Below are 12,923 nucleotides of genomic sequence, written 5' to 3' on the forward strand. Positions count from 1 at the left end.
TATTTATAAACCCAGAAAGACATCAATGGGCCAGAAATCCACATTACGATGGCATTTTTAAGGGAAGGGAATTTCAAATGACATCTCCAGTTTAATTTGTGGAAAACACAAGTTCTTCAAAGAGCTGAATATACAGATTTCCTATGGCATTTTGCCTTGCATGGCTTATTAAAATATTTGCTTAGCTGCCATAACATGTTATGTTATTTACAAGTTGAATCAAGGAAGGGAACAATATGGTAGCAAACTAAGAGCCCAGATCAATTGTTTGCTGAATGCCATACACATACAACATCCTGGTCGTGAAGTTGGCCTCCACACTGCCAGCACTGGCTACTCAACATTTGGACTAATGCTTTACTCCAGGATGTAGCAAGACTCAGTTGCATGCTTTTCAGTTGGAATAGTAGCTAGACTCAACTTTTCTTACTCTTACACTAACTTCACTGAAACAGTTAAAATTGAACTTGAATGAACCGAAGTTCTGTAAATAAATAAATAAATAAATGTATAAATAGAATCCCTACTGTTTTAATAACATAGCAATAAAATTACCTTCCAACAGTATAAATGCTTATATGGGTGTTTTAAGTCACCAAGTGCTATGTTCTAGCCTTACTATATTATGATGTATGACTAATTTCATTTGGGAAGTGGTCATTGGTCCACATATATTATCTGTTTGGAATTAAGCCCTTTCAAAAGCACAAGTATATTTTCTGAAAAAGAACATGAAACAAAAATAAAAGCACAAAACTTCACTGAATAGAGTAATTTCTGTTCCCAAAGACTACTGCAAATTATCAGCATGTAGAGGCTTGGTCTTTGCAGCCAAAATTCCTATTTTCCACACAATTATTATTTTTTTCTTAATCAACCGAGTTACTGAGAAAAATATTTTCCCCCACTCCTCTACTAAGTACATTGATGGGCTGTTCACACTGCCTGGGTGTTCTACGTTACTGCCCATTTCAGTGTCGCACAGACCTGGCCTCAGGTGTTTTCCACTCCCACACCCCTCCTCCCACCCCTGGCAGTAGTACTGATTTTGGCAGTGTAAAAAAAAAAAAAAAAAAAAAAAGACTCACTCTTCTTGATTGTAGAAAAAGCTGCCAGAATATTGTGTTCATAGTACGGAACTGATTAAGATGATATTTTTCACATCTTCATGCTTTTATAATAGTAAATTGCTATGCAGTAAATTGTATCATTTGCCAACAAATGATTTTATTTGTTGTATGTTATTGACAACAACAGACTCCAAGAAGAAAATGGGGGGGGGGGGATTTTACCACATTACGCTGCCAGGTTGGAAAAAAGCAAAGCAGCATTTTCTACTGGCTCATTAACACTATAATATTTTCACTTTACTCAAGTTTAAAAGGAGCTTTTGAAAGAATGTGAATCACGCACACAGATTGAGACGAAGCCTATGTATGAGGTGGCAGTGTCAATGCCCCCCAAAGTTGCATGATTCACCGATGGCATGCATTTTTCACCTAATAGAACACAACCTTAATATCTTCATATAATTTCTAACACATTTTATTTCAAACATGCACTGGCTACTAAAATAAGATTTTAAAGAAAAGCTGATGTTTGATATAAAATAATCATGTCTTTTCAAGTGTGGAAAAATACTCTACAAAAAAATAAGTAGAAAAGTGGTTTCTGATCAATGTGTGATTTTATCTATAAAAATCCAGATGACTAATTAGTGTGCTTACAACAACCCTATGGGGTCTGCATTGCAATTATACACATACAGAAAGTTAATAGCATTAAACAACTATTAGCACAATGCAATTAAATCCTTATCAGAAATAACATGAACTATAAACTGTACATTTGGCATTTAGGTTTCAGAGTATTTTTAAGAGTCTGCTTAAATATGACAGTAAAATAGTGCAAAATCACATTACATTAATGAAACATACAATCACCACCCAAATAGTTTGTGGATTACTGACCCTTACAATTCACATATTGGCTAGAGTTGGCACAATTCTTTTCCCCGTGACAGTGTTGACCTTCTTCACTCGAGCGGACGTTGTTTTATTCAAAGTTACACTTGAACTACACAGAAAAAGTGTAGGCTTATGTGTGTCTGTATGTGTGTTCGTGAGGAAATGAGATGAGAGAAAGCATGTAAACTCCGCTGCAGCTTTCTTCTTTAGCAACTGTTTAATTAGAATTCCTAAAGAAATTGCCTGGTAACTATTTTCTCTTCTTTCTCATGGCTCCCAGAGCAGTGACATGGCCCCATGGAAGAGAGCAAGAAGGAAAGAAGGAAAATTCTAGAGGAGTATATGGCAGCCTGTGCTGTGTGCCAGGCTAACTAACCCAGAATGTCTAATCAAGAAATCAAGATTTAATAAGAGCTTCTCAGGTGACTCTAAAGTCCACCACACTGTTGATCAACGAGAAGTCAGGGGCCCCAAAGAGGTAGCTAATTAAGCAGTAGATTGCGCCACCTGGAGCTTGGGCTCTAACCCTTAGTGTGCTACTCTTTTCCTCCTTTCTGCAGCTTTGTGAGCTGGAATCTACACTGAGACCTGTTAGCTCTTTACTTTTTCCCCTTAAAAACCTCTCTTATACCCACAGGTTGTTTCAGATTCAGAACAAACTACATTGTTCCAATGAAGGTGATTAATCTCAATAATTTCACTCAGATAGTTCTGACCAGTTGCATTTCCTCCAGGAAACATTCTTTTTTTTACCTTCATCTTATGTATGATTTGTGAAAATGGTATTCTTATATTGTCACAATTACTCCACTAACCCTGACTCCTACCAAATCCAACCTTAAATTAAACATAAAAAGGAGAAAAGAGGGGAAAAGGTGCACATGAATAAATACTTTGCTTTTGAAGGCTGTCATCATGCTGATAGCTCTAGAGATTTAAATTTTTATTTAAGAGTGAAAAAAGATATCATTATTTTCACTGTTTTTCTATCTCAATTTCCAACATACATCTTCCAGCCCAAGAGCCCTCATTGATTTCAATGTAAAGCACCTACAAGCTAAATGATTTTTTTTCCTTGTCAGTAAACTCCTGGTCTCAAGTACGATAGTCTTTGTTGTTTGATTCATTATTTTAAAATAATATGTAAAATATTTGAGATAGGCCGTATATCATGTAAAAAGGGGACTGCTCCTACTTTTACATAGAACCAGATATTCTCGGTCTCTTCAAGCCTCTTAAAGAAGAAAACCAGTGTGTGCAGGCCTGGATCTCTATGTAGTCCCTGGAGACACATATCCCGTCCAAGATGACAGTGAGCTCTCTTTTGACAATCTGGCCTGGGACAAGGATGGCATCTTCAGGATTGTCTCATCTGACGGACTGAAGGTGGCTAATGAGGCCAGTCCGACATGGGGGATACACTCTTGTAACTCAAGCACATATTTCTTGCATAATGTGTCGTACTGAGTTGTTAATTTAGTCTGGGTACCGTATCTGTGAGCCTGCTTTCCTATCTCCTGCACCTTCATTAATCAAAATGGAATGCGAAATGTGCAGGAAGAGTCACCAGAGTTAACATACCTCTGCAAAAATCACTCAGAATTTTTCAGAGAAAATTTATATTTGTTTTTCATAGTGAAATTTCAGCAAGCTCTAATTTAACATACTTTATGTGTACAACTAATTCAATAATTTGGCTGCCAGACAAATCAGAAAAATAATTGAATTTTTGAAGTTTTCTAATGTTGTATCTGAAATAAACATTTCTAATGTTCTTTAACGTGAGGCAATTGGGAACTGCTTAAAAATATTATTTTGAATATTATTCATTTGTGACACATAAATATAAAAATTTCTTTGTTTACTTTTTTGTTTTATTAAAGTACAACTTAACAATTGTGCAAACGAACAGTTGAGATTATTCATGTCAAAATTTTATTTATTATGCAGTTAGCAATTAGAACAGTGTTAATCACAGTCTGGCTAGGGATTATTTTATTTCCTCACCACTAAACAAATACATTCCTGTTTATCGAATTGATACTTTAACATTTTAAAGGGACTTTTAGAATTTTTTTAACTTCAGGAAAAGTAGACGAAGACTTGATTCTGTTTTCTAACTTAGGTCATTAACTGGCTCTGCAGCTGAGCTGACGTGGTGGATGAAGTCAGGTTGTTGAATATTTCGGGGCCTCTGTCCTTACCAGAAAATCACCTCTGAGAATTTTCGTGCTATTCCATTCTGTGACATAACTATGCCAACAAATAATAAGCTAAATTGACTGTTAAGTTACTGATTGCTCATAACAGTGAGGGGAAATTAGGCCTGCTTGGGTTCCAATTATTTTAAGAAATGGTGTATGTGTTTAGTAGTGCAAATAATGCCCGTGTGTTCCCACGGCCAGCTCGCCACACCCTTTCCCTTACTGAGTAATTACAGAAGATGTGAATGGATGCTCCTGCACTATCTTTATTTTTTCTCTTCTCCTGAAGATTATTCTTTTGGCTTATTTAAATTTGCAATGATTCTTATCAGCTGTCTGCCTCACATTTTCAGTTTTATTTTAATTTTTTAATTTTTTAAGATTTTATTTATTTGACAGAGAGAGACAGCCAGTGAGAGAGGGAACACAGCAGGGGGAGTGGGAGAGGAAGAAGCAGGCTCCCAGCGGAGGAGCCCGATGTGGGGCTCGATCCCAGAACGCTGGGATCACGCCCTGAGCCAAAGGCAGATGCTTAACGACTGCGCCACCCAGGTGCCCCCACATTTTCAGTTTTAGAACTGAAATCGTGGAAATAGTTTTGAATTCCTTACGGTGATATTTTGTTATCATAAATGATTGTAATTGAACACGGTATCTATTCACTTAAATGTTTCATGTGTACACACACACACACAAACACATCAGGAATCTGCTACCTCCACTTTACAGATGCAAAATCTGAGGCCAAGAGGAGTCAAGTAGCTTGTCTACAGTTAGGGAGTGGCAGAGCTGAGATTCAACTGTAAATCTGTGGTCACCAAAACTCCATGTGCTACAGCTTGCTCATTGCTATATGCCAATTGCAAATTACTTTTCTACCCATCAAGCAAGGGCTTTGGGACATGGAACAGAGGTTCTCTTAAACGTATAGAGTAGATAAGCAGATCACAGAAGCATAAAATTTTATGGCTGTAAAGGATCTTGGTAATTGGATAGTCCAGTTTTCATGTTGCAAAATACAAACATGCATTTAGAACCTAAAAAGAGAATGAGAGATATTTTTTCAAGGTATATAAACTTTTCTTTTCCTAATAATTCCTCCAGGTCACGAATTGAGCAGGTCTTTTGTGTCGACTAGTGGTTCCCAGAGATGGCCCCGCATTAGTATCTTCTAAAGTGTCTTTACAGTTGTTGCTCTCTGGATCCCATTACAAACCAATCAGATCAGATCTCTGGAGATGGAGTTTGGGCATCCACAATTTTAAATCCTCTCCAGGGATCCATATGTGCATCTGGGCCTGAGAAATACTGCTAGAAACCACTCACAACTTAAAAGTAGATTTGGAGACTGTAGATAATTTGCCCCAAATCAAGGGATTAGTTAGCCAGTACCATGCTCATGCATGAAATAATGAGGCATACAGATGTCTTGCTCTTAAAGTAGAGAAACACTTTACTGACATATCCCCCAGGATGATTCCCAGTGAATGAAAGACATTAGCTTGTATCAGCTGAACAACAGATCGCACTCCATTTTACAGGTGGCTATGACGCAGACCTCAAACCTGACAGCACATCAAATCTATCCGAGGAGATTTTTAAAATACAGATTCTAGCTCCCATTTCAGACCCAGAGAATCAGAAACTGTGTATTATTAATACTTTTTCAAATGATTCTTATGCAGGTGACCCAGGAAGTTCCAAAGACATATGTGTGTTTGAGAACCACTGGCTTAGTTAGGAGGGTTTATAAACTATAGCGTGAAGCAGACTAACTTAGGATATGTATTAAAAGCATGTTTTTTTTGGACTCGTTTGAAGAGAATTGCCTGAGCTGGATCAAGGAATCAGTATTGTTCATAAATACCTCTGGTGATTCCAGATCTGGTGACCCAGGAACCAGGCTTTTCAGTTACACTGACAAAGACAGCTGACATTGGAGAGATTTTTTAAAAAAATTCTTTACCATATTCTCAAAGTAGATCAAATGAAAAAATATATAGTAACTCTGAGTTACGAATAACTAAATTGTTTGGCTACATTCAATCTGGCTTACTCAAATGAGGCTCCCTGTTTCATTGTCACCTGGGGATTTGCAATATACCTCCACTGCCTCCTTGGAATGTTTGCATTGATAAAAGTTTTAGATTATTGTAATAAGAATGTGGGTGATATAGAAAAATTTATAGTATTTAAAAAAAATGCTCATTATATGGTTGGTTTTCTGTAGGCAATTAAGGTCTTAGTGAGTCGTGAGTACATGGATTACAAAAACGAGGTAGAGAACGAAGGGGAAGGAGTTAAAGGAAGAAGTTTAGTTTCTTGAGCACTTGCTATATTCCCAGCACTGGGTTAGGTTCTTTCCACATATTAGTTTAAATAATCAGTTTAACACTTTAAATGTCTATTCAGAGAAATCAGAGTGAAATCTGTTTGAGACATTTACCCCCCAAAATGATATGGTCATTGGAATTTCATTTGCAAATACATGCATGTTGTCAATTTAGATCTTAGATGAGAGAGTAACAGTGCCAGAAGGAGCCTTGCAAACAACAAGGTCCAGAGAGGTTAGCTGGATTTCTCAAAATGAGTTTGTTGAACCTATCACCCAGCCTAGCATTGCCTGGTTTAGCAGTCTCTCTCTCATTTTTGTTCTGTTAACTGCTCTATATAATACTCATGAATATGGATGCATTCAATATGAATTACTGAGAGGGAGAACACTTTGGATAGTAGTTGAGCTTACCCATTTGCAAAATGCTACAAAATCTTTAGATGAGAGACTTCCAGAAAAAAATATCATCCCAATTGACTGATGTTTGCAGTACAAAGGAGTTCAGTTAGGGAGGAAAGAAACTGCTTTTCCCTCCGTGCATAGTTTGGTAATAAATATGTGCCCTTCACAGTGTTTGCACTTTATCTTCTCCTTAAATACTAATCGTCTGTCCTATTAGAGACAGTTGGTGTTTATATCTGAATAAATGTTAACATGTTCCAAATCCTTTAAAATCTTTCTTGAAATGTTACATCTTTTGGGGTGTTAGGATGCAGGAAGATGGGAAGGACATAAAGCCTTCCTTTGCATCCAGTCAGTAAACTGACCAAAGAAATAAATACAAAATATAATCTCTAACTGGTACCAATAAGCTGGAACTGTTATCATACTTAAATAAAATTCTGCATGACCTCCAATGCAATTTCTTTACTCATTGAACAAATATTTGTTGAGATTCCTCTCTGTGATAGGCACTGTGCTTATCTTTTAGATCCTGAAGTTTTTATATTTAACAGTTTGATTGTAATTAATTCATTGAGAAGTTCCCCTAAATGAGATCAGAGTTCAAGGGAACTCAAAGATATGGTTAAGCGCAAGGTCAGCATGTAAGGACCTAAATCTTGTTTCGGTAATATTACTTCATGCAAAGACATTTTCTAGAAAAAGGCAAAGGCATTACCTGAAGACTCATGGAATCTAGTTTGAAAATAGGCAATCAAAAAGATATCAATTGTATAATTTCCTATTCTTACCATATTTAACCTCCAATTGGAGGCAAGAATTTAAAGCCTTAGCAAATAATTCCTAAATATTCTGTCACTTTATACCTCAAGTGCCCTGAGCTTTCTAAGCCCTCACAAAAGAAACCATTTCTTCACATTCTAAGATTATTAAGACTTATGTAGTAAATGTAAAATTTTAAGCTGATATTGACTTCCCACTAAGATAATTTTTTCCAGTCTCTACTTCATATTGCAAAATTTATGGCTGTCATATAATATGACTGTCATGTCTTTTTTAAAGATTTTTAATACTCCTGGATATGGAGAATTCAGTATATATTCTTACTAAGAAGACCTATAATAATTAATATTTATATATTCTTACTAGTAAGGCCTATAATAATTAACATTTAAATATTCAGACCATTGAAGGTAATAGATTTTTTATATTTTGGAATAAAACTTTTTAAATGGTCTGTTCTGTTTTTATACCCACAGTTTATCCCCTGACATCATTTTTTTGTTTTTATAACCAACAGCAAAGCTAATTTTGTTGAATCCATATATTTCACCAAGCGATATCCTTTAAAAGATTTGCAATCCATGGGATTTATTAATGGAGTGCCTGAGAGACATACACCATCTTTGAGGGTTGCGTTTCTCTTAAAATGTACTGAAAGTCCATTTCCTTCTGCTAAAGCTCAACTCCTAAAATATTTAGAACAGAAAGAATGCTAACAAGTTTGATGTTTTATTTACTATATACTTTCCCAAAAGTCAAAGTGCTTCCACATAGAGTGTACCATTCCATAGGCCCTAATTAGACCAATAAGGCATTCACATTTTTAGGAATTGAGACATACTTCTATGGTTAGGTGAGAATACGATGAAAAAGAACATAGAATTAAGAGATACAGCACCCTTACGTTCCAATTTTGGCTATGTCATTAGCTGTGTGTGTGAGAGAACATATTTCTTGAATAAATATTATTTCTGGATCTGATTAACCTGTAAGTAGAATAAAGGGATTGGTTTGTAAACATTGCTATAATACTGTCTAGCCCTAAAACTTGGAGCTAAATGTCCCCAGAACTGATGGGGTAAGTTGACTCATTCATTTTGGCACTTCAAATTCAGAAACATTCTTCTTCTGGGACCTGGTAATGGGTTTTCAATATATAGATGTGCCAGTTAGTGACATAGTATTACTGCCTAGGCTTGGGTCATATTATTAGCATGTGATTATCGACAGTCTAAAAAAGAGACCAAATTCATAGTTGACAAGAGAGGCGATGCCCGCAGGTTTCTCAGTTCTTTGAAATCATGAGAGCCCACCACAGCCAAAATGGGTTGTCAAGACACTGAATGCTTTTCTGCTTTTGAGGAAAGCAGGTGCTTTCTAAACATATTAGTCATGCAACCTGTTTAGAACCCTATACTTTTCGTAGGGCAAAAAAGATGACAAAGTCAGCGTAAATGTATGAATTAGACTTTTTTAACCTGAGGAAATAAACGTGGGTGAATTTGTCCTTATCTACGAGGGCATCCACACAGACACACCATTTCTTGTTGCTGTGTGGCTGGAAGAGAATATGGAGGGAACTTACACCGGGTCAAATGAGTAAACCAAGTTCGCAGCTCAGAAATATGTCAAATCCCTGAACAATTGGGGAAATTTGCTATCTTATTTTCATTAAATCAGCAGTGACGCATATAAACTCCATGGAGAGGAGTGTGTGCATAAACACAGACTTGAAGAAAGCTTTCACGTATCTCTCCACTTAATTGTAAGCTCCCGTAGGGTAGGGATTGTACCTTGGTTCGTCTTTGTCTCTGGGTAGGGCATTGCCTGACACGACATGCCTGCTCGACGTGGGTGAAGAAATGAACCCGAGGATCAAACAGTCCTCCATCTAATGCCAGAATCTTCCTGTGCTCCAATTCTCTTAGTGCTCCGAGAGTTCATTCCCGCACAAGGCAGTCTGGGGTGTGGGACATATCTCCTACTTACTGAACTCAAGTTTGTCTCTATCTAACTTCCATTTGATGTGGAAGATCATGGATTTGGGCTCTGCTAATGTTAACACGCAGCAGGACTATCAGAATAAGTCACAATGAGATCCAAAATGATGTCATCAGAACGTTGTGTTTCTTTTGATGGGTTTTTGGTCTGAATGGCATAGTCATTAAAGATTCTTTTGGGAAATGCTTTTCTTGAAGAATCCTTAACATCCCAGCTTTTCTCACCTACTAAACTCTTAACCTCATAGAGGAAAATTGCTATATAGCAACTGCAGGGTCAGGGATGAATTTTCCAAGAACTTAGCGTAATGACAAGTTTATTTTGGTTCTGTAAAGCTCTGAGGGCCATGGTCACATGTGGTATGTATGAATAATTATGAAAATGAAATATAAAACATCATCTCCATTAATATTTCTGGGCTAGAACTGTCACTTTGTGGAAACAAACAAAAATTTTCCCATGATTTTCCATGACATTCATTTATTCACTCAATAAATGTGCATTGAGATCTTATCTGGGTTAGCATTGTGTGTTTTCTATAGATGCCCATTTTATTATGTTTAACATCTTATATATAACATCTTAATGATAATTTTATTTAGGTTCTTTTAAACGATAGGGCAAACCTCTAAAATGTTTTGTCTGTTTATTTGTCCACATGGTAACATGAAACTTTTTAATATTGGGGCTTTTAGATTTACTTTTAAAATTATATTTTTAAATTTATATGTTATTCAAAATTGTACATAAAGGTACCACTTACAAATATGATTTGTATCTATACACATTCTTTTCCTTTGTTATTTGAGGAAGTTATTTGTTTTATTATAATAAGTGTAAGGACTGGGAAGAGAACTACCCTAGATATTCTTAAGTTTGTCAGGATTATTTCCCAGGTTCTACAAATCCCCCAAAATTGGATATTTAAAACTACTTGAATACTTTTAACTTAAGATCGTGAGAACAAGTGGCTGCATTTGCAAGTCAGCTTAATGGAAATAAAAGTCTAATAGCTTCCCGAAAAAACCAGTTCTGTTTCACTATTTTTCTTTTTGCTACATAAATAATTCTTCTTCACAAAAAATGTGGTAAACAGGTAAAAAGTAGATCAAACAGAGACAGTTACACACTTTGTTCACTTCGAAGTCAAAGAGGTTAGAACTCAATTACAAACGCTTTTCCTTTGTTACATTATGCAAACTTGGAACTAGAGATTATAATATTTAGTGGAAATATTTCATATTTTAAGATGTGCATCTTCATCTCCCAAATAGCTTGAACAGCTGACCAACGTAGAAACAACAATCATATCACAAACTTACATTACAAACAACTACCAAAACGTGAAAAACAATGTTTACAAATGGTAGCAAAGAATAAATTACTTTTCAGTGCACATAATTAGGTATTTACAGGATAATTTAAAACCAAAGGGAGTGATTGCTAATGCTGAGCTCTCAGAAATCTCCATCAAAATATACAAGTTACCCGAGAGAGGGACAAAAATAAATCGTGACACAAAAGCAGAATGCTGTCTCTCTTCTATCCTCAAAACTTGGATGATAGCTCATCAAAATAATTTTTCCAAGTGTGCAAATGATGGAAAACTTTAATTCCAAAACCATTTCTCTAAATTACCAACAGATTTATATTCTTGATGCCTTTTCACGTGATCACAAGCCAAGCATGCATGTGATTCCCAAAATCGTGGAAGATTCACTGTGAAATCCTTCCTCCAGTTAAAGTAACTAAGGTATAGCTTATTGTTTTTGTCAACTTCTTTCAGATACTTGGCTAGCTCACTGGGAGAGTTATAATCTTCCACGTGAATGAATGAATCTGCTGGAATATAATTCTCATAATTTTCCCTAGACGGGCCCAGAACAACAGGTACAGAGCCAGCTAGAAAAGCATTATAGAGCTTTTCTGTGATGTAATCTTTGTGGATTGAGTTTTCAAAAGAAAGATAAAATTTGCAAGTAGATATGGTAGGAATCAAATTTTTATCATTCACATACTCTCCAAAGGCTTGCCCATAGGTATGGATTTCAATGCTTTTGCTTAGCTCGTTATAATACTTGACCCTCGCATGCTCGGGGTTCCAGTTACTTACAACCCAGCACACCAACTTCTCTTTACTTGGCACTTCAAACACGAAGGGGTTTGTGCTCACCGTCAAGAAGCCATAAGGCACTTGGATATCTGAGTCGCGGCGGTAAGTCAGAGTCAAGTTGAACAGGTGCTCTATGCCACTCTTCTGGGGCGTGTGAGTTGGGGATTCCAAATTCATCCAAATCCACTTCTGGAAGGGTGGCCTAGCCTGCTGAGGTAAGTTAGTCAGATCCCAGCTGATGTCTCGGTGATGGATCAGAACTGCATGGGATTTGTTGTATAGCGAACGGTCTGTTGTGAGATGGCAACCTTGGATGTTGAACATTGCTTGGCAAGATGTAAGGTCAAAGGTCTGCCCAAATGGCCACACCCAAATCAGGATAGTCGTTTCATTAAAATAATCAGTTTTGGTGGAGAAGAAGTTTTTCATTTTCAGCACTGAGCTGGCTGACTCCATGGGACTGAAGATCCAGCTGTTGGTGGGCTTGATGTAAATGAGCAGACAGGCCATGAAACAGCCCAGGACAACGCAGACGATTACGAATGGGCGGAGAATTCCTTTGGATGCTGATGTCATAATTTTTTCTGTGAAGCAGAAGAAGAAAGAAAGAGAGAGGGGTAGGGAACGGTAGTGATGAAAAGTTAATCATAAATATAATTTGGGATTAACAGGTGATGCATCTCAAAATATACTTTATCGCAAAATCAATGGCGTTTTCCTTTTTAGTGTGACTAAACCATTAGAGAAACAGAGCTTTTATTAAGCCAAGAAACTGCTTTTGAAAGGAACTTTCCCTGAACTCCATAAATAATGAGTCAGAGTTTGTTATGAGTGTGCCAGCATATCTTCAAGCCGGGTTACATTTGTTTTCAATGCCATCCTTACCTGTTATATTTTATTTGTTTCTAGAAAGCTGGCACAAAGACTGGCATCACCAAAGCTATGACTCAAAGTTTTAGTACTTTGAAACCACATCAGATCTGTGAGCATTCCTTAGCGTATATAACTATTATTAAATATATATAAAATTATTATAATTAATTACAAGTGCACTTTTTGAGATTGTAACACAACTTTGCAGTTCAGATGGAATTCAGTAGACCCAAACTTTTTAAAGA

General features: G+C 36.5%; 1 protein-coding gene across 1 annotated transcript; it reads right to left on the bottom strand.

Moving 5' to 3' along the window:
• Positions 1-11,301: 11,301 nt before the first annotated feature.
• On the bottom strand, positions 11,302-12,381 carry FUT9 (fucosyltransferase 9). The gene has a single exon (XM_026511594.2). It carries the CDS (start codon positions 12,379-12,381, stop codon positions 11,302-11,304), a length of 1,080 nt encoding a protein of 359 aa, XP_026367379.1.
• Positions 12,382-12,923: the final 542 nt, after the last annotated feature.

The sequence above is a fragment of the Ursus arctos genome, unplaced genomic scaffold, assembly GCF_023065955.2.
Source record: "Ursus arctos isolate Adak ecotype North America unplaced genomic scaffold, UrsArc2.0 scaffold_13, whole genome shotgun sequence".
Lineage (NCBI taxonomy): Eukaryota > Metazoa > Chordata > Mammalia > Carnivora > Ursidae > Ursus > Ursus arctos.

Coding starts and splice junctions, on each gene's coding strand:
- FUT9 (XM_026511594.2), bottom strand. CDS start 12,381: ATGACATCAGCATCCAAAGGAATTCTCCGCCCATTCGTAATCGTCTGC.